A 27,478-nucleotide genomic window follows, 5' to 3' on the forward strand; every position below is an offset into this window, starting at 1 on the left:
TACTACAACCAACATTAAATTATTTATGGTGTTTGCGAAGCCTATTGTTATTATTATAATAATTATTACACATCAATCGTTCAATATGCATGTCAAACTGAGATGCTGGAGCTTATCTTGTAGAAACAATTTGTGAGTTCTCACCTGGTAAAAATACCACCATACAGTATGTACACCAGGTGCAGTCCATATAAGCTGTGAATGCTCCACATACCCAAGCCATTTAAGATAATTAGTTTGTGGAATGGCTTAATGTTAAATATATTTTAATTACCATAATTTCCCTCATATAATAAAATGTTGAGAATAGATGTGTAACTGACCGCAAATAATTTATTTGCCAAACGGATGGTACATGCTTGAGTAAACTAATCAAAGTGAACATTTCAGAGGATTTATATCTGTGTGTAACATGTATATGTGGGAAAGCACTGCTATGAATGACTATTCCTGGCAATAGATCTACTTTCAATTAGACTTCTATCAGCAAGGTATTTCTTATTCGTCATCTCTCTTGAATTAATTAATTAGATAGCATTGGAAACCTGGTTTAAGAACAAAGCAGGACTAAATATAATTTTATTTTTTGGTCATGCCCAAAATAACGAAGAGAACCAAACTGCAGGTGTGAACACACCTTTAGAATCTGGATTCTATCTGGAGTTCTATCACTTCAGCAGTTTGTAACCCCATCTCCTCCCAACTGTTCAGAACTTCCTTCTCTTCAATGACAGACAATAATACAGAAACTTCCCAGCAGTGATCTATAAAGTGCCGATGCCATTAGTCTCTCTGGTGTCTGATTCCTGGTGTAACCACCTAGCCTCAGAATGCTTCCATCCCATCCAAAGAGAATAAAGCCTTCTATACATGTTCAGAGTGAAACGTAACTGAAGATTCAGTGGGCAAACAAAACCGACCATATTTATTCCATGGCATCAGTGTTAGTCTTGCTACAATATACCACACAACTGTGTAATGAAAGCTGCAATGTTCTTGAAACATAATAGATGATGCACACCAAATGTTATGCTAGAGTTTTCCATGCACTTTGAAGTATAAACAATCTTACCTCCCTAACTGGTTTATGTGATATAGGATGATTGTTTGACTCACAGTGCCTCCTGGTGGGAAGTGAAGGAGATCCCTGAAACATCTAAAGTGAGTGCAAGCCAGAATTAATTTCTCCACTGTAATGTAAAATACATGATGAAACAGAAGTGGAGCTGGTCAAACAGATGATATGAAGTGGGATTATGTTATCTCAGTGTATGTGGCAGCTCGGGTTTCATAATATTCAAATAAAGTGCACAAAGACATACTATAAAGCCTCAACATGCCACCACAATTATCAGCATGAGTCTGTGAAAAGAGCTCTTTGGAATGAACTCAAATTGAGGGAAAGGAAACAGACCTCGGCAGATGCCTCTTATTGGAGAACAATCTGGAAACATGGCCAGAAATGTTTAGGTATATTTGTTTTGGCGCAGTATGGCACAGTAACAGGCACTCGGTCTTCCCACAGCCGCCTCTGATGCGGGATGGATTTCTGGAACATCTCACTGACACAAACAAACCTCCTCATACTATTAGAGTTGAACTCGCTGCTCTTTTTTGAGGGTGTGCATACTATTAACCAACATATATTTGTAAGAAAATACAATGTTCATGCCTTCAACACTTTTCAGTTAGAAATTAAAGTTGTAATTTATAGACAATTGTTTCTACCAAGATCAAATGCTTGCAGTGACTTTGTGAGCTATTGCCATGAAAATATCACATTTATATACTATATACAAAATGGGTTTTCAAGCATTTTTCCACGTATATCGGAATGTGTCCTATTTAATATATTTTTTTCAAAGCAAAAATATCTATGTCATTATGTGGTAATATTTTCGTGAATCTAGGAGAGGAGGTAACTCTGACTTTGCTACGACAATCTGGCTCTTCTGAATAAGCTACTGTAGTATGTTTTGTTATTAATTTAAGTATTTGGTTTTGAATGTTCAAATGCTTTCATGTGTGTGTGTGTGTGTGTGAGAGAGAGAGAGTGAATGAGTGAGTGAGAGAGAGAGAGAGAGAGAGACAGGGTGACACAGTGAAGTAAGCTGTCTTAACCGTCTGTTGTTTGTGTTCTGCAAACACACACGAGCTTCATCACTGTGTCTGTCACGCCACCCTGTTCCCCTTTCAGGCTTGAACTGATGGTAAATCTAAGGATATTATTTACATTTATTTTGAAAGAAGCAGTGCGCGATTTATAGAAAGGGACGTTATATTTCCAACGAGTGCTTTCGGTGTTCGGCCAATCACAATGCATTGGGGTCAGTTGGCCAATCAGAGCAGACTGTGCTTGTCAGAAGGAGGGAATTTGCAGAAAATTATGCGTTTGAGAGACGCGGGGCATAGAGGATCTACATTAATGCACAGTATTTGAAAAAGAATATGTTTTTGAACATTAAAGCATGTCAACATGTTCTATTACACCAAATACACCAAATAATGATCTTTAAAAAAACATCATATGACCTCTTTAATATTAAATCTTTACCAATCGTTTCCCAATATCCTTCAAACCACTAGGCTTTACTTATTTGTCAGCAATCACTTAAAATATAATAAGATTTAGTATGATCACTTCCTTTTTAAAAATATTCAATTAAGAATAAGTATGTTGCTTTATTTTATACATAAACATATCTGTTATGCTGAATGGCGATTGAACATTATTTCACCCTTACTTTGATATTTTAGTTATTAGAAGCATTAAAGTAGACACTTTACATGAATATACTTTGCTTCCTGGGCATAAAAAAATCACTTATGTAAATTTAATTTGATGTGGAAACCAAAATGTGCAGTATTCATTGATTGTCAGCAGATTTTGGAACTGACACGAGGAAAGCTGAGCACTTCTGTTAATCAGCCAAATGAGCACAATTTCTGGAACGAAACAAGCACTTGAAACCAGACTGAGAAGATGCTGTGTTTTACTGCCATGCTTTTGATTAGTTGGCTCTTATATACTGAACGTGCAATTCTCTGCGCAAGTACACAATGAGTGTACAAAAGAGCACAAGAACAAGTGTCTCCTTATGAAAAACAACTTGAAGACTCAAGACTCTGACTGAAGAAACACTGATGTCTGTGTCCCGTTAGCTTTGAAACTGCTTAATGGCAATTTGGCCTAACAGCACACGCTCTAATGGTTTTAGTCATTTGAAAATCAAAGGCTAAAAACCCAAATCATGATCTTACCACTTCCTGTTCTGATGTTTTGAAAGCGAGTGAACAGGAAGTCAAACTCTGTGCTACACTGATCAGCTTCCCCAAAACCCATTATAACAAAAGAGAAGATACAAAACAGAGAAGACTGACTAGCTAAAGATGATCATTGAATTACTTCTCACAATTCTGGAATAATTTTGTGTTAATCTACAAATCAAATAAAAGATCCAAATACTTCATATAGTACTTCAAGTCCATAATGTGATATATTTCATGAGGGTAGAAGGAACATAAATATAAATGATCTATTTTATTTAAGTTGATAGTTTAGGTCCTAGATGCTTACTGGTCAATATGGCATCTTGCAGTATTAAAATACATAACACAAAATGCAAAAACAGCTAAGACACAAAACACATGCTAGTGTACATCACCGTGCAGTCATTTATATTAATATTTCATTATTTATAGCATATCATCTATTAATTCTATTCTATTATTCTATTATATTATGGCTCAGAATCAGCTGATTTCATTAGCTAAATAACAAAGTAACATGAAACCAGGATATTATACTTCAATTACCACTTTATCAATCTCTAAGCTTGAAATATGCAGCATTTTCTGTTAATAGAACAGAACATTGGATGAAATCAACTGAAAATCTGAAATGAACAGACTTGTGTCTCACCTTTTCTAGATTTGGAGAAGATCCGGGCAGGCGCTGAGCTGGGCGAGGAGCGGAAGATACCACTGAAACTGAGACGGCGGGGAGATTTGGGAGGTGAGTCCTGGTGAGATGATAGTGGATGTGGGAAGATGGTTTTAGGAGTGCCTGGACTGGTCCTGGGACATACGGGGGCTGAAGATGGGGTACAGGGCTGACCGGCAGGAGTGCTAGCTGACTCACTCCTGTCACCCTGAGAGAGAAAAAGTCAAGATATGTTTAGACTTCTAGGGTAGTTGAAGTTATAAGAGAAACATTCCATGTACTTTCCTTTCTGCTGATGTTAGATCATTTCCCTTGTCAAATTCTGTGACCATACAATGATAAGAATCATGTAATAAAGTCAAATGAACTGGTTTCAGAGCTATGAGCGACTGACCATTAAACTGAGCAATCCTGAACACAGCATGATTTTCTCTTCATTTACTGTACTTATAAAAATTTACAAATTCAAAGTATATTATTCTTACATGGGCTACAATGACAATCATTTATCTGCCACATTTTTGGTTAACAATTTTTGTTGATAACAAAAGTTGTTGATTGTATATATAGAAACAATATATTTGATGTTTATGACAAAATATGCTTTTATATTGAAATTAAGCAAAGTGTGGGGAGACAGTCTCTATTTCATACACGGTGCCTCATAGAAGTGGGCGGAGCTTTGAACTCGTTTGGCAAAAATTCTAATATTTTTATTTAATGCCATGTCAGCATCCTAGGCTATTCTCATGGCAAAAACAATAAAACAAACTAAACAAGTATAACAAATACAATAAAAAACTGTAAATAAACAAACAAGTTTACAGCATAAATATAGCTTTTCACAAGAGATTCTGCTGTGAAACATGTATTTAGAACAAGTTTTAAAAATGTGAACTGATGGCTTCAACAAAAGCATGTACCATCGATCAACAACTTCAAAGACCTATAGAGAAAATGTATGGAATTTTTGCTTCCGGAACTTTCTGGAATGTTCTGAAAAGCTTAATAAAAATTTTTTAAAAAGCTGAAAAAAAAAGAAGCGAGAATGAAATTATTTTAGCATATTAATTTGATAACAGGATGAGAACATTACGACATCAGCATATTACTTGAAAAAGCTATTTTCAACCAAGCATTAAGAAGAGATGAATTCTGTGAAGATTTGAAGTGAACTGACTAACTGTTATTAAAGGGATACTCCACCCAAAAATGAAAATTGTGTCATTAATCACTTACCCCCACGTCGTTCCAAACACATAAAAGCTTATATTGTCTTCAGAACACAGTTGAAGATATTTTGGATGAAAGCCGGGAGGCTTGAGACTGTCCCATTGACTGCCAAGTAAATAACAGTGTCGAGGTCCAGGAAATCTATGAAAAGTTGTCATCAGAATCCTCCATCTGCCATCAGACATGCGATCTGGGTTATATGAAGTGACGGGAACACTTTTTGTAAGCGAAGAAATAACGACTTTTTTCAATAATTCCTTTGTCAATGGTCTCCTCTGTGTCACTCCATCACCATGCTGTGTATGCTCTTATGTCCTCCACGCCACAAGGATGCGCTGTTTCTACATGTATTTAGCTTTGATTTGAAATAAAACAGTGCATCCTGACAATGACTTTTCATAGATTTCCTGGACCTTGACACTGTTATTTATTTGGCAGTCTATGGGACAGTCTCAAGCCTCCCGGCTTTCATCCAAAATATCTTAAATTGTGTTCCTAAGATACACAGAGCTTTTATGGATTTGGAACGACATGATGGTAAGTGATTAATGACAACATTTTCATTTTGGGGTGGAGTAACCCTTTAACTATAGTTTGGTAGCTTTTTATTCACAAATATTGTTAGCTCTTTTGCACAGTTCAGTTAGTCTGTTTGAGTCTCTCATAAAAACTATTGAAATGTTTCACTATTGTGTGGCCAAACACACCTGAGAGGAAGCTATGTTTTCTCATACTTCATTGCAGCAGTCAGTGAGCCTAGTGCTTTAAAAGTTAGTCTTTCAAAGCACTGACCTTCCACAATTTGGCCAACACTTAGATTGTTTATTTGTTAAAGTGCCCATTCACTAGACTGCTGTTGCTTCACAGGCTGTTCTCATTGGCTTTGATCACAAGAGGAAAGGTAGGCGTCGCCTCCCAGCTTAGCTCTGAGTGGGTAAGATATATATATATATATATATATATATATAAATATATATCATATATACCAATTGCTTCATTTAACAAATACTGCCATTTATACAATTCAGTTAGAAATACTGGCACATGCAGGACAAAGTTTCCTTCCATTAAATTCCTGGCATCTTTTTTTTTTTCCATTCTGTACAAAATCGTGATCCATAGCCGTAAAGAAAGCATTGCAATTGTTGAGTCTGAAACTGAAAGAACAGCATGTGCAGAGAAAGTCTGCCTTGCCTTTTATTCATGAGCATTGTTTACGAGCCAACCCAACCACAGAATAGTACAGACAGCACTCTCACTCTTCTCTTTACTACCAAACCTTATGAGCAATAAAGAGAAGAGTGCATCTTTAGACAAGTGGGCTCTATTTCTGTGTAATATAACCTATGCTGTAACAATCCACACATCATCCCTTTAAACCACACATGCAAAGGCTCAGTCTTAGTGACCTAATTCAGCTCTACTGTCCACATTCAGTAGCTAGAGGCTTTATAAGGAAGCATGCTAACGGAAATAGAACTGAAGTGACTGATTTGGAACACTTTGCATATGGAAATGTAATACATTATAAATATTACCCATTATATTGCCATATACAGGCCATATAATAAAATTGATATGAATATTATCTATATTGTTAATTTTTATGGTATTATATGTATCAAACATATGTCAACAATACAAATGTGATTTATATATGCAATTTTATTAAAACAAAATAAGTTTATATAGAAAAAACTTATATTTACTTATAATATCAAAGTGTTTTGATGGGATTTAGAATGGAATGGATTTAGATCTCTAATAGTGTTCATATATGTTTTTACGTCATAGGACAATTTTATAAATGGAAATGGACAAACTCAGTGATCTTAAATCAGTCTAAATGTAAACCAAAGCTGAGAATCTATTAAAAGATAGCGATTTTGTGTATTTTACCTTGTGCATTTCATCTTTATCTGTTCTGTCGGTCTCTCCATCCATAAGAGAGGATGTGAATGTGCTCAAATCCTGTTAAAAGACAAAACATCAGAGTTAATGAGAAAAGCCAAACAGTTAAACACAACTTTAGCCAAATTCATAATACACTTCTCAGCAGTACACTGCTTTTGAGGGATGAACAAGATTTATTGTTATCATTTTTTATTAATTGGTTGTTAAACGTTAAACAGATGCTGTTACATAATGTAGAAAATTAGGATTAAACATTCATTTAGTATGTCGTTTATGACTGTGTGAGTTAGATTTGACTCTGCCAGACATTTCTGATCCACACAAATACTTTTTCACTTATTCAATGGAGGCCGACTGAGAACCGGATCAAACACTGGTTGGTTTTGTCGGCTGATGCCTTTCTGTTGGGCCTGAAAAACATCCCAGTGGTGGGTGATGTCAAAGTTTAGGCAACTGTTTAACACTCATTTAACTGACTTAAAACAGTGGATTTCTCTGAACAAAGAGTGACTCAAACACATTTGCACTCAAAAAGAATGACCCAATGCAGTGAAAACTAAGAAATCCTCTGTGTGCACTAAGTATATGGGCTGTAAACACACCCTTTGTGTATCTCTGGTCCTCCAACTAACTGGCCAACTAGCTTAAGACCGCTGATATACAAGACTAATAAGGGCCAGACCGAACCATTTAAATGAACAGTTCGCCCAAAATTTGCTTTCATTTACTCACCTCAGGCCATCTAAGATGTAGGTCATTTTTATGTATGTGAAAAATGTGAGTGAATGCTACTGGCCCTTTAAGAGTCACAAAAATAACAATCTATTGTTGGTCTTATTCAGCCTATGCAAGAAACTGATCATTATTTAAAACATTAGCTGTAAGCTTCAGGTAAACAGGGAGGTCCAATTGTTTTCTATGAACTGGTTCTACTTGATAAATAACCGTTTCACCAGTTCAGTTATGTTATTATGCAACAACATAATGTATAAGCAAATATATTATTAAAGTAGCCAATAAAGGGCACCTACATCTTGATCCCGCTAGTATAGCAAAACACTATCACAGCAAATAATGAACTGCTCTATGGATCTGTCTTTTGCCGTGATGTAAAGGTGGCGTCACTGCTAATGCTAGCAGCTACTCTCCTCAACAACCGGTTTTAACAAGTACCACAAATAAACATCGCAGACGATGACCAGAACCAGGCTACCTTACACTAAAAACACCACTGTAGTCATCATAGTCAAAATACCCCACGGACACTACCAAAATATTACTGAAAAGTCCCACAGTTATAAAAATATTTATTATGGTGCCAGGGATTTTATGGTTTTGCATTGAGGCCAGGATTTTAGATTTCTTCTCTTAAAACTCCATCCCAAACTGTAGCGTATGAACAGAGAGTGCTTTGTGAGCGGAGCCAGGACACACCTCTCATACAGAACGGACTGAGATGTTATGAATATTGAGAAGGATACACAACTGGAAATATTTCATCTTAAAGCAGCTGCCGTTTAAGGATGAATTCAATATCAGGAGATAGAGCCCTGTATAGGAAAATATGATAAAATATCAGAATCTAAGAGACAATTACTGTTCAGTGTGATTCGGTTTATTTCTTCTGTAAGCCACAGGAAGCCACAAGATTCAAGAGATTGTTACCCAGAAAAAAGCTACAGCTTGTTTTGCCCACTGCAACTTTCCTTGATATGCGAACATGAAATGATCTGTAGGCTACATGATCTGTAATATACAAAGTTATCAATACAAGGAAGTGAGTTTAAACTATTTTTCCTAAAGGGAGAACTGTTAACAACACTAGAATGTAAAGCAGACGGCAGTGGCACACAGTTTTTGTGTTACTCTTAAATTACTTTGATTTCCGATATCTCATATCTTTGGGAGGCATCAAAAGAAGACCTTTGCTCTATGGACAACAAACAATCATTTAAGACCTACATGGTTTGATTTCACTAGAAAGAGGCTGTAGTCAATCATAATTGGTGTTTTGCTAATGAGAAACAGTACTTGGAAGGAGAACAGATTGTGTTTACAGCTTTTTGCCGAATGTTCAGATGCACATGTCAATTGTTATGTTTATGATCCATGTGAGTTTTATGGCTACGGGCGAAGAGTAATGGTTCAGGATGAGGCAGAGGAAACCAAACAAAACCCTTTTAATCTCAGAAACATGTCAAGGGAACATGTTCAGATATATCCTAAATCTTACAGGTTCTTGAGTAAGCCTGGACAACTGTGAACTGATTGTTGCACAATTCATCTGAATAGGATGTACTTCACTGATCCTTAAACATCATGTATATTAGCTATGACTGGCAAAACATGTTTCCTACATTTGGCCACGTAACTTTGCCTATGGATATATGCATTCCTATAAACTGAACAGGTAATATGCATGTGCATAGCGTCACCGTTTTCACAAATCTGTGTTTTCTATAGTATACACAGAGATGATAACAGTATCATTTTAAAAAACGTGTCCTTTGAAACCCACAAAAGTTTGTGTTTTCAGACCGGCAAAAATGCTGCTGTGTAAAAAAAATGGCCAAAATGCATAAAAGGTTTTCCATATTTAGTTGAAAATGGGTTGTGTAAATCATTGCCCTAATCCTGAATTAGCGCATTCAGATGGGTTTCATTAGAGTTACAGTTAACTGTTTATTCATGTTGCTGTTATTTATTCTGTGAAATACAAAAGGTTAAGTTTTAAAGTCAGCACAACATGGACATTTTCCCTTTGTATTTCCCTGTGTTTTTTTTCTGACGTCATTATTTTTAATCAAAATGTCATGACAGAACTTTCCAGTGAAAACAACGGACTTCTCTCTGGTGACTTTTTCAGTGATTTAGTTGATTTAAACCCTGCCTCTTCAAGATCATTTATCTGCCTCCAATTTTTAAGAGCCAAGCCTGCATCTCAACATCCACTTAAAAATCAATGCAAAGACCCCGTCCTGTCAACATTATTTCCCCATCGATAATCTGTTAAACTCTTCTGTTAAACATTGTTAAACAATCTGTTAAACATTTCTTTGTGACTTTAAAAGTAGCCATTTTTATGCAGCTTTTTTCATCAATTATGGTTCACTGATGGTTCACAGATTCTAAAAAGGAATATTCTCTCCATTGAACCTCTGCATTTTTATTTTCATTTTTATTTTCCACTGGGAAAAAAAATTATAAAACAAAAATAACATCATTAATGTGTTTGAATCAGAAGGGGGAGTAAATAATGACAATATATATATTTTTTAATCTAATTCTTAATCAGCAGGATGTTGCATCTCTTTGAAAACCTGAGAGTCTGTAGTGCATGCTAAGAGAAAATACTTTACTATAATAAAGAAAGCAAGGTGTCTTACTTATTATCACTAAAATAGACATAATATAAATGTCACTGCTTTAACTTATCTTTGTTTTGAGAAGATGCCCTCGAATGGAATTCCATAAAGCAATAATATACAGACCTGGCCTTGATGTGAATTACACAGGCAGAGTCAGAGAGAGCTTGCGTTTCGACATGTAACGCTATGATGAGTCACGGCTCTCTTTCAGCTGTTTCCCTCACTTCCTCTTTCAGCTTTCCAAACAGCCAGGCACAAGCGATAACATGGCGTGCCAAACCATTTATATTTCAAGCCTACGAGCGTACTTATGGTGCAATCCTCTCGAAAGCGTTCAGTGTTGTTGTCGTACGCGCGCAAACTTCGGCCTGTTCACCCACAGCTTACACACGCGACGCGTTCATGTTTGCGACACGCGTTCGCGATGGGGCGGGGAGGAGGGGGGGGGGGTGCTACTCATGTTTTGACAGCCCAAGCAGAACTGATTTCATACTAAAAATTATACTTTTACTTTTCCCACGATTGTAGTAAGAAAAATTGCGCAGGAGTTATAAAGCAACTCATATCACGTCGTCTGTAATTTTAGCTCTTAAGCAAAAATGTAACAAAGACGTTCTAAAAATGTAACACCTTACATTTCAGAACGCTTGAAATGTAACTTAATGGAGTGGAGACGACGAGAAGACATGCTGAAGCCTACTTCAAAGACAGGAACGTCTCAGACGCGTCCCACACGCCCACGCAACACTTCACAAAGCAGTAAAGTTATAAAACATAAAGTGCAAAAAGAAACTCACTGGCATGTTTAGGCGCAGAGATCGCTTTTTCTTTGAGGATTTCTTTGCACTGTCCTTTTTCTTGGAGTCCATCACTGTACTTCCCATTTTCCTGCAGGCAGAATTCTTCTCTCAGTGTTTTTGGGAGGAAGGCGTTCTCCACTCGTGAAATTCTTCACGTCAGTGTAGAGATGAAATCGTCGTCCGTGGGGTGAATTTTGCAAAAGCTCGTCTGACTTAAAACGAGCACATCCCGAGACTCCAGTTCCTTATCAGTGTCACTGCGCCGAGGACGACATCCGCATTCATCAACTCCACTTCTGTCATGGGTTCGAATCCCGCTCTGGAGACTGCGCACGCCCTCGTGCTTTCTTATCTCGGAAGATGCTTTCTATCCATTATAGCTACAAGGAAAGTCACGAGAAAAAGATAAAAAAAAATGCTCTTATCTTTGTGTATTATATATTATATTACTATGTTTATTAAAAAAAAGAAGAAAAAAACGGTTCATAAAGAAAGTTCACCCGAAAACACAAAATTAATTTAACATTCCAAACCTGTAAATTCCAAAATGTTTCAAACTGTTTAATTTCAAACAGCTCAGAGCCGTTTTTTATCCATACAAGAAAGTAGAAATCAGTGTTTAGTAAATAAATAGTATACTATTTACCAAAACTGTTTAACTCTTAAAGGGTTCACCTAAAAATAAAACTTAAAACTTGCTCACCCTCATACGAGATGTAGGTGGTTTCGGATTTGATAGTTTTGTTAATGTTGAAATAGAACAGTAAGAATTTGGGCTGACACCGTGATTTTTGGTTATGCAATGCAAGTCAATGGGAACCTACTATATATGAGAGTCAAAAAAGCACATCAGGCAAGATTAAGTAGTAGCCATGTCTGTGCAGGAACCTGAACATAATTTACAGCATAATTACCTTTTTATGTAAACCCTGTGTAGTCTGCTTGTTTTCAAATACTGTATTCAAAATATTGCTTTGATACCTTTCTATCCTAGTGTACTCATCTCACATCTATAAATATAACTGTACTGTAATTACAGTTGTGGCTGTTTAAGACTATTAGAACTAATGAACCTCATGCAAAACCCACATCCACAAAACCGTCTCACTCATCAAATAAAGGCAAAGATACTAATTAATAAATGTAACCTATCTGATTTATAGTTGTTTGCGAAGTTGACATGCTTTAATACATACCAAAACCTGATCCTCAAACATAAAAATTATCTTTAGTTCAATATAAAGATGTTTTATTCCAGCAAACGTCATAAGTGGAGTGCATACTACAGTCTGTAGGGGGCGCTGTGGTACTGCACCCTAAATCACCTTTATACTAGTATCACGTGTGTGCAAACTACTAACCCACACACCACTTCCTTGCTTTCTTAAAGAAAAAGAGATGTTGCTATATGTGAAAGATATTTTTTTGAATATGTTGATACATATTCTTTTAGAGACCCCCCCCCCCCCCCACACACACACACAAAAAGACATATTTGGCCACTTTTGTATTTGTGTAGCAGTAAGTGTGAAGATATTATCATCCTGGAACACAGGATCATCACAATGGAACAGTGTTTGAATAATCGGGAGCAGCTGGTCCTGTATAATAGCCTCATATTGCAGGGCTGTAATATGACCCTGTAGAGCAATCATCAGACCTAATGACCGTTGAGGTATTATGGATTCTGTGCCATACTTAATACCTGCAAGCAGATCCTGTATTGTGAGTTATATAACAAAAATATCTAATGTGTCTTCTTATGTCAATATGTGACAAATTTAGGAATAATGTACAGTAATAGTTTGACCATTCTGCATTGTTTTCACGTGATGTGATGATTCACATCCATCCATCAATATGGATCCAAAGATAGTGCTAACTGAATTTAGCGCACTCAGATAGTGTCTTTTATGTTGCATGATTTCTTCTAGTTCATAAGTGTGTGTTATATCCCTTCAGAGCATCGTGGCTGTGTTGATGTGTAGTTAATTTGATTTTCTGTAGCCCAGGTATGTAAAATTGACTGTAAATCTTTCCACAGGTTCAAGTTTCCAGTCTTTCCTTCTCTCTTAATCCCTGAAACATAAGCTACATTTTATTCTCAGGGTCCCTAGTAGTGATCACTGCTCCTTACCCACTTATAAGGGGATATAATAGATATAGATATCTATATAGATTATCAAAAAATCCTGGAAAAAAAGGATCTGTAGGATATGAAACATAATTTACACTGTAATAATACATTAAATTCAGTTATGCAACATATTGGATCCATAATGAAGATATAATTGTATGCACATTCATTCTTTAATAAGTTTTTCAACTCATTGATCACGTTTAATGTATTATTACCAGCAGGTGGCGCCTTGTGTTAATGATTCTACATTGTAACCCAGTGATGCTCGTCTTGATTAAAGGAAGCAAAAGTATCATCTTATATTATATGCTGAACTTGAAATGAACTTCAGTTTATTGGTGTAAGACCTCAGTACTGTGTGTTCTGATGTAATGTGTAATTTGTGTTTGACTGATGGTCAGAGAAAAGCTGGTTGAACTCAAACGCTCTCATCAGGGCTGACAGTCTGCACGAGGCTTGTTTGGTCAGAGGTTTTGGTTTTCATCTAACATGATGTCTGTCACTGTGGCCAGACAGCTGTCCTCTCTTCTGCTCTGGTCTGTCTGGAGCACACTGTTCCAGTTCAGTCAGCTCTCAAGATGACATTTGTGGCACAACATGATGTAGATGAAATATAAATATAAATGTAGATAAATTGGAAGATGAATTTTTGGACAGTGGAACACTTGACTATAAATTGCTCGGCTGTAAAACACATCCAGTTGTAGTTTCAGAGCCATTGAATCCTTCTTTTGTAAGTGTAAGAGAGCTGGGTTTCTGGATATTGGTTGGACATTGAAGTAGTTCATATCTGTGTGCCTATAAAGGCACGCCATACAGTTTTAACAGTACAGCAGGTGTTTCAACGGCATTTTTTGTTGATTAAATATAGTATAAATTAGTACAACTACAAGACTAGTATGATATTTTGTCAGTTTAGCTTTTTAAAATAACAAGTCCATATTACCACAATTTATTATGATCTATATTTGTCAGTCATACAAGAAGCAAATACAATTTCTGCACTCAAAGAATAATGGCATAGGTAATTAATAACTATTTTCCTCTATTTCATCTTAAATATGTCAAATTTTGTGTATGTATGTGTGTGTGTGTGTCTGTCTGTCTGTCTGTCTGTCTGTCTGTCTGTCTATCTATCTATCTATCTATCTATCTATCTATCTATCTATCTATCTATATGTGTGTGTGTGTGTGTGCAAACATCTTTTAATTGTGAAAACAAAATCTATTCAGTTAAAAAATATGAAGATTGTTAAAATATGGATAGATGTGAAGCAAGCATTCAATTGATGATATATTAACCTCGTTATTAAAACACAATTATGGATGAATGAGTGAAATTCCAAAAATATAAATCTTATATTTAGGCCTAAACATTTTGAGTGGTCATTACATTTTATTTTAGACTGTCGTCCTGTCTAAAGGTTCAACTATACATAACATAACATCATAGTAGCAGAAATATGATACTGAAAATTAGATTGAAGTTGTCATATTTTTCTAGAAATGTGGCAATAAATGTACTTTAAAAGCTCTGCTGCAAGACTTGCAAAATAGTGTCTGCAAAGCTAAGTTATGCTTATTTTTCTATATTCTCCCTGAAGGTGTTAAAACCACAACTGATTATGAAGTTATTCTGTGTGCCTTACAAGGACCATTTTGTCTTGATTACATCATTAATTGATTGCAAGAAAAGTACATAAAACTAGGTACTTTCCCTAGTCCCTTCCTGTCATGTAGGCGCAGCATATAACGTTGTTTCAGACGACCGGGGCCTTCTTCTTCTTCTCTTCTTCCTCTCCTTGCACTCTACAAATATTCTACTTCCTTTGAGTTTTTCTTTCTCTATTCTCAAACTTAATCTTCACAAACATAAACTTGATCACATTTATTTTTCTCACTGAGACTGATCTCAAAACGTATTTGCTATTACAATTTTAATATTTACTTGATTCATTTGTTATCTATGATTAGTTGTGTAGGCACCTCTCATTGGTGCTGTGATCTTCTTCTTCTTCTCCCCTCACTCTGGGAGTCAGTGACTGCTTGCGCACTAGTCTTTAATTTTGGCACAGGACAGTCTGAACTCTTACCATAGCAAATTTGGAGTCTATAACTCAAACACTTTACTGCCACCAACAGCTCAAAGTTGAACTTATGTATATACTAATAATTTAAGGATTTTTAAATGATTTTTGTTTACCACATTAACAAATTTGATGGCATGGTGTAAAAAACTGTATCTGAGGCTGTCTCTATGCAAAGCTTTGACATATTGACACCAAACTTTATGTGTCGCCATGACCACACCACATTAATTTGATAATAATGCCACCTATTGGACTAATGATTGTGTTTATTATGATTTTATCAGCTGTTTTGACTAAAATCATCTTAAGATGTATTTATTCATTGTTTCTGCAATGCATTCTGCCTCTGTTGTGCTTGGCCGTGTAATTGCTGCTTGCAGCTGTATTTATAATAATCTTGAACATTTCCTTATTTGAATTTGTTCTAATTCTTCGTCTGCCTGCGTCTCACTGCATCAATAGTTCACCACTCAGATCAGGGTGTGTCAGTATAATGAAAGAAGGACATTGTGTGTGAGTCAGTGTGACACAATTTCATGCTACCAGGGGCCTGAGGCTGTTTGTAGTGTTTTACTTGCTCAAAGGAAGATGAGAAGAATCTTAGACCACTATATACATATGGCCCCTTCACTTAAGAAAAACAATTAACAACCGTTGTTAGATGAATGATCGTCGCTGCTAGTTGTTCGTTCTAAACCCTGAAAAATTTTGTGTATTGGCATATTTCCGTGGTTGAAACAAGATATCTTCTGATGTTCATTCATGTTTATCTCGTTCTATAACTAGTAAAGAGGAAGAGATGATCGGTTCACATGTCTCTTGAACTGGGGTATTGAATCATCTTAAGCCATTTCTCTTTCATACCGGTAAATTTATAAACACAGAGGGAAAAAAAGAGCTTTGGATGAATTGGCCATTAACCTACCATCAACGGAAACCAAATTTTCAAATTCTGCTCTTTGCCTGCTATGAAGATCTTTATTAGATCTTTATTTTTTAAGATCTTTATTGACTAAACTACATTTAATCCGTTAGCAGACACTTTTATCCAGTGACTTATAAATAAGGACAATTGAAGCAATCAAAACCAACTGAAGAGCAATAATATGTAAGTGCTGTGACAAGTCTCGGTTAGTCTAACCCAGTACATGTAGCAAAGTTAAAAAAGAAATAAATAAAGTAAAAAGATTAGTACATTCTTACAGTAAATAAAAAGAAAACAAGTGGCAAGACAGAACAGAATAAGTATAGAGAACACTAGTTTTAGAGTGTCCATTTTTTTCACATGCAAACTGATGAATAAAGGTTGTGATGTGCCCTTTTTCGGCTTGTTAAAGAACACACTTGAAGCCACATTTCAGATTAGTTGTAGATGTTTGATAGAAGTGGCTGGAATACCTTCCAGGAAAGCATTGCAATTGTCCAGGCTGGACAGAACAAGAGCTTGAACAAGGAGTTGTGCAGCATAGTTTGAAAAAAAGGGCCTGATCTTCCTAAAGTTGTATAAAGCAAAAACAAGACTGGACCGTTTTAGCAATGTGATATGAGAAAGTCAGCTGATCATCAATCATAACTCCAAGGTTCCTGGCTGTCCTTGAAGGAGTCATTGTTGACGCACCCAGCTGGATGGAGGAATTGTTATGAATTGATGGGTTTTCTGGAACCACAAGCAGTTCTGTCTTGGCAAGATTGAGTTGAAGGTGATGGTCTAGCATATCGCAAGAAAGGTCTGTTAGACAAGCTGAGATGTGAGCTGCTATTGTCAGATTATCAGGATGCAATGGGAGGTAGAGTTGAGTGTCATAGCAGTGATATGAAAAGCCATGTTTCTGAATGACAGAACCTAGTGATACCATGTAGACATAGAAGAAAAGTGGTCCAAGAAGTGAGCCCTGAGGCACCCCAGTAGCTAAAATGTTGTGACTTGGATACCTCACCCCTCCAAGATACCTTGAAGGACTTATCTGATAGGTAAGATTTAAACCACTGGAGTGTGGTTCCTGAGACGCCCTTTGCCAATACACACACACACACACACACACACGCGCGCGCACACACACCTCTGTGCAAAGGGTAAATTAACTATATGCACAGTTACTTTCTGGTATTGGTCTGTCAAAATCAGCTATGCTATTTATAATTTTTTTTACAGTCACAGAAAATCACATGTCATATATATGATTGTTTGAAGGAAAAAATAGCAAGTGGTAATAGAAAATGCATCAATTGGAATTAAAAAAGACATTTCATTCTTACCTTTGTAAGTTTGTAATCAGAAAAGTTCCTTCAGGAAAACCTTGATAGTACAGTCTACAATAGAGGATGTTCGATGCCAGAGCCGTTATGTAAACAGGTCACGTGCCCCACACGACCAATCAATGACAATGATAATGCAAATTTGCAAATAAGAATGTTAACCCCAAGGGTTATCTATGTTAGCCCAATGTTTAGGAATGCAGTGTTAAACATCCTTTTATGAAAAATCAGGATTAATTAACCCCGGGTAAATTATGAGAAGTGTGAAATCAGACCAGGATTCCCTCTACCCAAGTTTAGAATAATCTAGGGTTAAATATTTCAAATGTAAAATAGTATTGTTTCCAAATGCCTTTCATGTGCCATCTGGGGTGAAAATGTCTTTAGAGAACAGAATAAAACAACGCTTCACCTAAAATCTTAACTGAAGGATGACATTTCAAGCATTTTTCTTATTTCACATTTAGAAACAACACTGATATATTCGTAATGTTTTTAAATAGTCTCAAGTATTTATATAACTTCATAAATATCAACACATTACCAGAAGAAATGTAAATGTAGAATGTAAAATATTTTATTATTTTTTTGTAAATGTAAATTCAATTCCTCAAATACCAAACCCTATATCGCTCTGTGTACTTCAAAAAAGCTTCAGTTTCCAAAACAATTTAGACTACTATACAGAGCAAAAGAAAAGAAAAAAGAAAAACACTAGGAAATTGATGTATTTTACAAGACAAGGAAAATAGCCATGAAACAATTTTGTTACAGCTGTTCATTGAGAAAAAAATATATACAACTGACTCTTTTGAAAAAATTCATGCCCAGTACAATACAAAGTCTAAACTGTCCATTTTCAACGTGAAATTGTGCACACAGAAACTCCCAAATTGAAACAACAAGGCATGTGAAATGTGAAAAAAAAATTTTGGCTACAAAATGAACATCACTCTCTTAACAGATGTTTCACTTCAATCAAGAAAACTAATACAAGCATATGTTTTTATATATGTACATCATTTTCAGAGAGTTAACGCTGACCCTTCTTTCCCACCGATTCCCGCTCATACCATCTCCAACAAGCAAACTTCTCAATCAAACCTCTTCTCGTTCTTGCACAACGACATTGCAGGTTTACAAAATCCATATGACAGCCTTTATTAAAAAACAAATAGCGTGATCTACTTGTGCCTGTTCTCAGGTTACGCTTGTGATCTCGTTTGTGAGGTTTAAAGTTCATTTCACAGTTATCCCTACACCTACAATCCCACCTGATTTTCTAGATTTTGAATTGCGTCTCGCTGCTATCCGTAACATAAAATGAAATTAAAACCAACAAAATGGTCAGCAATAAATGTATAAACCACAAAGTCACTACAAATACCACATCCTAAGCACAGAGAAAATACTTTTCATGTGAAATCACCTTTGCAATTCTGTACAGTTTCGTAATTACACGTGTACACGTGGTATCATGATGTGTCTTTGTTAAATAATTCCGAAGAGAAAAAGAATGGAGGAAAAAAGCAAAACAAAACGGCACATCTAAAATATCTGAACATCAATATGAATAAGGTAGTGAATAAGGTAGTATTTGGTCAATCATTCCGATATTTCTCTATATTTACACGGTATTTACAGATGTAACAGAATCTCAAACTGCGTTCAAGAATCGCAGTCGGGCTTCCTTTTGATCGGCATAAAACCGCTTTTAAAAATAAGCCCATTCATTCACTCACACAGTAATAAATACAAAACACCTTTATTTTCTTACACTAAACAATGAGAGATATCTAGGATAAAACTGACTCATGGAATCAAGTATTTTGAGTGTTTTTTTTTGTGAGTTTTCTTTGCTGTTTCTTTTTTTTCTTTCTTTTTTTTAGTGCAACAAGTTTTTTTTTCCCTTTGCGGAAGTCAATTCCGTACATTCTCCTTTCAGTGATGTTCTACAATGATTTCTACGGTTCAGTCTCTACAGATCTCGTCATACAGATGGGCCTGCCACTCCTTCAACCTATAAGGCAACACCCGGCACAGTGCTCGCGCTCATTCTCCATCCTTATTCGCTGGTGAAATCTGCCCCGTGTGATGCACACACACACACACAGACTCGTGGCACATGCACATAACGGAACCCTTTCCTTTCAAATCAAGAAATGATACGAATGGCTCTCACACAATGCTGTATTCTCGCGTTGTGTTTTCCTCTTAGATTTGCACATTAAAAAAACGATCGCCCATTTGGGCAACTTCCAGGATTGGCTGTTTCCTGTTTGCACGTCTCCTCTGGTAAATTGGGAGTTGTTCAGAGTTGTTGTTGGTGTCACTCCCGTTTAGTTTATCCACTTGCGGCAGTTGGCGGCTCCACAGTGACATGGGATCTTGCTCTGATCTGCAGCCGGGGTGAGCTTGTAATCGTAGCAGAGCTGCAACAAAATCATTCAGAGCTGGTTAGTTTACATTTCAAACCAGAAGCACTGCACTAGTTCTTATGACAGCAGACACTTCAAAAATCTGCCCTTATTCAGTATTTCGTTATATGATGGAGAAGAGCATTATGCGATGTAGTAGAGAGCTTTTGAAAGGGCTGTTTCAGCTGTCTGGATCAGAATGATGTTGAACGGTCAGAGTACAGTTTGTAGGAATTATTACAATTATTGTGCACACCAAAATCTCACTGGATTATTACTTTTAATGGCAAAAATAATGTTTGCAAATGTAAACTGATATTTCTTAATGACACACTACAGCAAAATATAAAAATAACTGACTTAAAACTTTTTTGGGGGGTGAAAATACTAGTAGCCTAAGACTTTTGCACAGTACTGTGTATATATATTCTGTTTGGGAATATTGGGGTATATATAGGAAAGTGTCCAAACTTTTGGCTGGCACTGTACTATAATATACACAAAGAATATTGGCTGATATTTGTTCAATTTCGTTTTTTTTTATCGTTATTGGCCCAATATCGTTATGTCAGAGATATATATATATATATATATATATATATATATACATATATATGGGAGCTAGGGCTGGGACAACGCGTCGAGGTCAACGATGACGTCGACGCAAAAAATACGTTGACGCAAAATATGCGCATCGATTCGTCGACCTGTTTTTATTTCTCTAAAAAACGTTTGCAAAATGTTTACCTTATGTGCGCTGAATATACGCGATGGCCGGATCAACATTCTGTCCAACATTAGGCCTATATAACCAATCCAGGGGTTTTTCTGCATTGATCTTCTTTTTTTTTGGTGGCTGTCAAAGCCTTATTTGATCGCTGTGTCTGACAGGGCGCGTACGAGAGAGAGCCCCGGCGGTGCGCGTACTCACAGTCTTCAAACAACACGAGCGCTTCTTGCTCTCTCTCTCCCTCGTGCATATTAATCAAAATCATTAGACACGATATAAAAAGGGCGGAACGCCAAAGTTTCACGTGGAGCATTCAGAGATTTTTTTTTCTCCATGACAGGCTGCTGGCTCCCACTGTTAATTTTTATTTTTATTTTTTGTGGAAAAGCACTCTCTGTATTAGCTTAAAGCCCTCAAGTTTACATTGGTTACTGTATTCTTTCAATTGCTCTAAACAAGTATTTCGGGTGACCTTTTTATTGAATGCTAGACATCAAGTTGTTGTTATTTTCATCTGAAAGAAGAACTTTTTTTCAGTAACCTAGGCCCTATGTATTCAGTAAGCTTGTTTCAGTAAGCTATGTGTTTTCAAGGCTTCAAGGTTTTATTGAATGCTATCTCTATACAAGTGCAAAGTAATGCATTCTTAGTCAGTCTTTTATTTTGTAATTTTAAGAGCAATAAACATATATTGCAATGTTAAGGAATTCATGTTTTTTTTAGGGCCGGGACTTTAACGCGTTGAGATTAATTAATTACACAAAAAATAACGCGTTAATTAAGATTAATTAATTACAGAAAAAAAATCCCGCATTTTTAATAACTTATTTTTGCACCGCGGAACGTTTCTCACTGGATGAGTTTCGTCGGACCGATTATACTGGAGCACTAACTAGCGTTCGCATATCACCGCAGCACATCGAACCTCAAGTATCACCTCAACGCAAAACATATAGCAGCTAGCGTGGACTTTACACTTTATGTTGAACTATGTATTATTTTGTTGGTGCAACTGGCAGTTTATGTTGAACTCTTTTTTGTTTTGGTCAAGGTTATTGAGAGTTGGACTTAGTATGTTATGGCCTCTGAAGCAACAGAGAGATGTTTTCTAATAGTCAGGGTTTCCAATGTTCTGAATGTAATTGACAGTATTGTGTTTTACTTAAAAAACACTTTACAGAAGGTTCCAGCACCTATAAGCTACCTGAATTTCTGAAATGTACTATTTCTAAATTGTTTCTAAATACGCTATAGCTACATTTAATGGCAAAAATTGCACTGGTCTGCTAGACTTGGTTGAACAAAAATAAACAATATTTTGTTGCTTAAGCTTATGTATTCAGTCATTATTCAATGGTATACTATAAATCCATTTGAAAAAAAAATTACTTCTCACTGTTCTCAGGTCAAATATTTATATGCGATTATAATGCGATTAATTTCGACTAATTAATTACAAAGCCTCTAATTAATTAGATTAATTTTTTTAATCGAGTCCCGGCCCTAGTTTTTTTTTCATTCAGATATGTAAATCAACATGTATAAATTGTTAGTAGTCAATTAATGGGGAGATAATCGAAAACGAATCGGTCTGAAAAATTAATCGTTAGATCAATCGATGCATCGAAAAAATAATCGCTAGATTAATCGTTTAAAAAATAATCGTTTATCCCAGCCCTAATGGGAGCTAACTACCGCGGAGAATGTAAAGGTAGGAAAGAAACACAGACAGATTTCTTTTGTGAACCTCCTAATGTTATGGGAGATAAAGTTAGTTATCAGAGAATCTCACTCTGTGAATGGACTGGAGAAGTTGGCAGCTCTTACAAACACTGCAGCGTGATTGAGGGCTACATTACTCCGCCCCGCTCACAGACAGCACCGCGCTCGGAGAGACAGCTGTCCTGGAGCTGCCCAGAACCGTGAATCACATTTGTTCGGAAGCATGGTTTGACCATGGTGGTAACCAGTTTTCCATCCAACTCATTTGCATTTAGTGATGTCAGTCTTCGATAATTTCCATGATCAATCAACGTTTCAATTTACGATCAATTAATAACCTTAATGCTGCAAAATGCATCTTCAGCGGTATTATGATTTGACTAGATGTATTTGGAGGTTATTGCTCACGTCTCGTTCTGCACATATCCAAATGTTTCCATATTCGCAATGTATCTGAATGTTAAACGATAATATTTTCTTTTTTTAATGTAAACTAGATGGAAAAGATCATCCTCTTCACATGAGCAAAAACGTCCTTGGCATAACAGCAGAGTGGACTGGTTTACTACGGTCTATTTAAACGGTCTTTTTATATGTTTGGTTGAAACCAAACACAAATGTTGATGGTAGCTAGTGTGTTTGCAGAACTATTATTATTTATTTTTTATATATTTTATTTTTTGTATTGTTCAGTTTAATTGATTTTTATTTATACAATTGTATTTATTTAATTTAAATGTACATTTAAGTTTACATTTATGTTCCAAAAAACTTGAAAAATTCTGCTTGATAAATGCTCTAAAACTTTTATGTAAATTGACTTTTGACTATATATATATATATATATATATATATATATAACCTGTTTTATATATTTAATACTTGGTCAGTATATTAACTTTGGATACATTTATTTTAATACCGTGGTTCAAGTCAGTGCTCAATAAATGATGATAAGTTTAGAAATGTTGTGTATCCACTTATTATTAGTGTGACATTTTAACATGCAAATGAAGGGGAAAACTTCAAGATATCGGCCCTTAAAATCGGCAGCACACTGGCCATCGGCTGAGCCTGACCTCTAAACATCGGCATCGGCTATAGAAAAACCCATATCGGTCGATCTTTAGTTTACAATATAAAAATATTATTTGTGAATGTGTTATTGCTGGTTAAATGCATTTATGTCCTATTTTAATCAGTGTGTAAATCCGTCTAAATGCCATTTCAGATGCAGCTTCTGTGTTTCCTATGCATTGCAAAGATGAATTTTCTTGATTGATACTTTCATTTGCTTGATAACAGCCCAAATGTCTTATTATAATTGACAGAAGAAAAATAAAAAAAATTGACTCAAATTATAATTTAGAAAAAATGGCTTTAAGGTAAAAATGACCAGGTAAAAACCAATTTAAACTTATTGGAAAAGATTAATTTCTGTCACTGCTGTGAACTGACCACCACACAGAATATTAAGAATATAATAAAATGTTTTAATAGTCAGCTGTCCACTGTAGTCCTCAAGATGTCAACACAGTAACACTCTAACAAATTTTTGTTATCGATAAAATCACAGAAAATAGAGATATACTGTTCTATATATATTATGTCAGTATCGCACATCTCTAGCTGCCAGCCGTTCCGTCCAATCGGCAGAGCTGAATGTAAAATTCAACACAGCATACACCATCCTAACCTTTGCCAAAGAAGAGCTTAACTTTAGGTTGTTTACAAAAGAAATCTGTCAGTGTTCTTTTCATTTTCTCTCTTCTTTAACCCTTTCTTTTTCTCGCAGTAGTAAGCGGAAAGCAGTGACTGAGTGATTGACAGCTAATATTAACAAATCTAAAATCTGCATTAAAGTTAAGAATGTAAGGATAAAATCTGTAAATATATAATTTGTAGTTGTGATGCTCCTAGATTTTTGCTGATGCTCCTAACTGCTCTGTGCATTCCAATGTTAATTTTTCAGGTATGTTTGCACTGTGTGCGTATTTAGTTTAGGGTGCATAAAAATGAATGTCACAGGGTTGTGCAGTTTATTCTTAATGAATTCCCTCTTTCCTTACCTCTTCTCCCCTCTCAATCCTGCGGGCGGCACTGATGATGATCTTGTGACCCCGCTCAAATGTCACGACCTCAGCCACACAGTTTGGTGAGCATGAATGATTGATGTACCTGTGGGATAAATTTAATTCAAATTAATTAATTTCATTACTACTTATTTCCTAGAGCTCACTTTGAACTTTTTAGTAGCAATGTTTTGCAAACACAGTGTCATTATTAACTATATAAAATTGTGATTCAAATTTCACAGAAAAGCAAAAGCAGGGATATCAATTTCCATGTGAGGGATAATTTTAGAATTAAAAATTTTAGGGGGTTTGTCCTGATACACTACTTTTCAGAAGTTTGGGGGCAGTATTCTTTTTGTTTCTATTCATCAAAAAAAAACAAAAACTGAAAAATATTAATCTGACTTTCCAGGAAATCATCACACAGCACAAATGTTTTCAACATTGATGATAAGAAAAAAACAAAACAAAGCTTTTCTGAAGGATGATGTGACACTGAAGACTGAAGTAATGGCTGCGGGAAATTCAGCTTTGCACCACAGAAATAAATGACATTTTACATATATATTACTATAGATATAAATTATATTAAATTGAAATAATATTTCACAATACCACAGTTTTTACTGTATTTTTGATCAAATTAATGTAGCCTTGGTGAGACTTTTTTCAAACACCCCAAACTTCTGAACAGTAGAGTATCTCAAATAGTAATCCCAAAGCAGTTCACAGATTTGTGTCAAATATAGAAAAGATAACAATATGTCAGATCTGACATTGCCCATTATGCATTATTAAGTAATGTACACATTTGAAAGCTGATATGAGAAGCTAAGTTCATCTCTTACCTTGCAGGGCTTCCAGAGCGGGTCGCATCGATAACTCTCATGCCGTCGATGCGGAACATGTACGCTGGCCGGTTCTGTCGGAGAAATCCACACAGATTCAGACAAATGAATTTGGACAGCAAGTCAAGGTAACATTATTCCCAGTGTTGTTCCCTCAGTGGCTGAGCGAGCGTTACCTTAGCCTTGTACAGCAGCTCTCTCCTCATGGCCACCTCAGCACGCACAATATCCCCCATGTATTCAATCACCATGGTCTGCTTCTCAATGTCACGCGCTGCAAACAGCCCAAGACCCTGCAGACACGAGACTCATTAGACATGCACCACAGCCAAGGCTAGACACACACACACACAAACACACGTTTAGTTAGCTATGGGGACAAACTAAATATAAACACTATAAGATAATTCTAACTTAAAACTTTCTGCATTTTTATAACATTTATTTTTATATAATTATAATTATTTTATTTTACAAATGAGGTTTTGTCAGGTGTAGCTCACTTCTGGATACAAATATGTCTCGAGGCACACAGAGTATTTCAAGGCCTATCTGAATCCCTTAAAACATCCCCTTTTCAGTCAGCCTGATTGAACATGGCCATTTCAGTCCGCCAATATCCATCAGACCGGTTGTTCTTCACGAAAGGCTGGTGTGCATGGACTCACCTGGATGCGAGAGTGTGCCAGATACACGTTTGTCTTCCAGTCGCTGGTCAGCCGGCGGTACTGAGATGACTTGGAGTGCACAAAGTGCTTGCTGTGAGATGATCCCCTCTCCGCCAGCATCGAGTTCTGGATGCACTGAGATGTTCTGGACCACACGGAGAGGATCTTCAGCCTGTGCGGAGACAGTGACAGAAACAGAGAAAGAAAACATTATATCTATTCCTCATTTCAAGAGGAATCAGCACCAAATTTGCTTGTCCAGCCCTAAAATATGACTGATATCTGCATGAAGGAATTTTTCACCTGTGCTCTTTTTTTCACAATTTTACAAGCAAAATAGCTTAACTGGTATCTTCTTCCTCTGTATTTTTGTCTTGCTTTCAAGTGCAAATATCTAAAGATTCTTAAATCAAGATACACTGAGAAACAAAATGACAAAATAAGAAGGTCTTGTGTTCTGAGAAATGAATTCAAATGAATCGTGTTTACAATTAAAACAAACAAATCTGCTGTATTAAAGATCGTTAGGTGTTTGAACTAGAAAACAAGATGAAAATACTGATGAATATTTATTCTTTGCAGTGCATGCAACATTTAACATTAATCAACACTTTATGTTACACTTAAAGCATTATTTTGAAGCGGGTCAAATTAAGACCACCAGAAACTGATTTGCCACATGCAATTTCTCTGAAATTTTGTCGATGTGATCACACCTTTGTTTTTCACAATACTGAAATACCGTTTTTACAATATTCAGCTACTGACCTCTCATGATGGGGGTACGTCTGCAACTCAGAACGAGCGCAGCCAGATGGATTGATGGACAGTGGAAGCACCAACATGGGATTATGTCCATAACGGAATCGATACCTCGAGCACGCCTCCACACCCGGCAGCTGCAATACAGTGACAAATCAACCAACTGTGCAGAACTGGACAATGTGCATTGAGCGATACGAAGGTTGGTTGTACTTACTGATTCAGCGATACGGGTGACTGCTGAGACGGTGAGCCCAAAGAGATCCTCTCCCTTCAGATAGACGGGGAACAGTCTCAGCATGCCCGTCTCAGCCCTCCTCTCGGACACAGGCCCAAGAACCTTGTCCCAGACTCCTAGAGCACACACACAAATAACTAAAAACATCATGACTGATACAATAATGTGTTTAAAGAAAAGCAAATTATTATAAAACCTCTATACTGAACGTGTCTTTTCTTCCTTTGACAGGGTGAACCAAAAAGAAAATACTTTATGCTGAATTATATGACAG

The 27,478-nt window shown here is 36.2% G+C and overlaps 2 protein-coding genes across 17 annotated transcripts in view; both read right to left on the minus strand.

The window, feature by feature from the left end:
* Nucleotides 1–11,561, minus strand: part of prkag2b (protein kinase, AMP-activated, gamma 2 non-catalytic subunit b) — a 29,493-nt gene extending 17,932 nt beyond the window's left edge. Inside the window, exons 1-3 of one of the 3 annotated variants that reach the window (XR_003276054.1) lie at nucleotides 11,256–11,560; nucleotides 7,076–7,147; nucleotides 3,923–4,151 (exon numbers count right to left, since the gene is read on the minus strand). Coding sequence is in view for 2 of the 3 variants with exons in the window: in XM_026206937.1 (XP_026062722.1) it covers nucleotides 3,923–4,151; nucleotides 7,076–7,147; nucleotides 11,256–11,342 (388 nt within the window). In the remaining variant the exon portion in view is untranslated. Of the gene's footprint in view, nucleotides 1–3,922; nucleotides 4,152–7,075; nucleotides 7,148–10,581; nucleotides 10,858–11,255 lie in introns of those variants that run through there. The other 2 variants (XM_026206937.1, XM_026206938.1) reach the window with 2 other exon arrangements.
* A 6,738-nt stretch (nucleotides 11,562–18,299) lies between these two features.
* The window catches only part of LOC113046088 (histone-lysine N-methyltransferase 2C-like), a 108,269-nt gene continuing 99,090 nt past the window's right edge, over nucleotides 18,300–27,478 (minus strand). For all 14 annotated transcript variants that reach the window (XM_026206951.1, XM_026206954.1, XM_026206952.1 and 11 more), the window contains 7 exons: nucleotides 27,184–27,320; nucleotides 26,973–27,103; nucleotides 26,205–26,376; nucleotides 25,713–25,829; nucleotides 25,537–25,610; nucleotides 24,683–24,791; nucleotides 18,300–20,176 (listed from right to left, as the gene is read on the minus strand). In XM_026206951.1, the coding sequence (XP_026062736.1) occupies nucleotides 20,084–20,176; nucleotides 24,683–24,791; nucleotides 25,537–25,610; nucleotides 25,713–25,829; nucleotides 26,205–26,376; nucleotides 26,973–27,103; nucleotides 27,184–27,320 (833 nt within the window). In that variant the 3' untranslated portion in view covers nucleotides 18,300–20,083. The remainder of the gene's footprint in view (nucleotides 20,177–24,682; nucleotides 24,792–25,536; nucleotides 25,611–25,712; nucleotides 25,830–26,204; nucleotides 26,377–26,972; nucleotides 27,104–27,183; nucleotides 27,321–27,478) is intronic.

Source organism: Carassius auratus, chromosome 27, assembly GCF_003368295.1.
Source record: "Carassius auratus strain Wakin chromosome 27, ASM336829v1, whole genome shotgun sequence".
Classification (NCBI taxonomy): domain Eukaryota; kingdom Metazoa; phylum Chordata; class Actinopteri; order Cypriniformes; family Cyprinidae; genus Carassius; species Carassius auratus.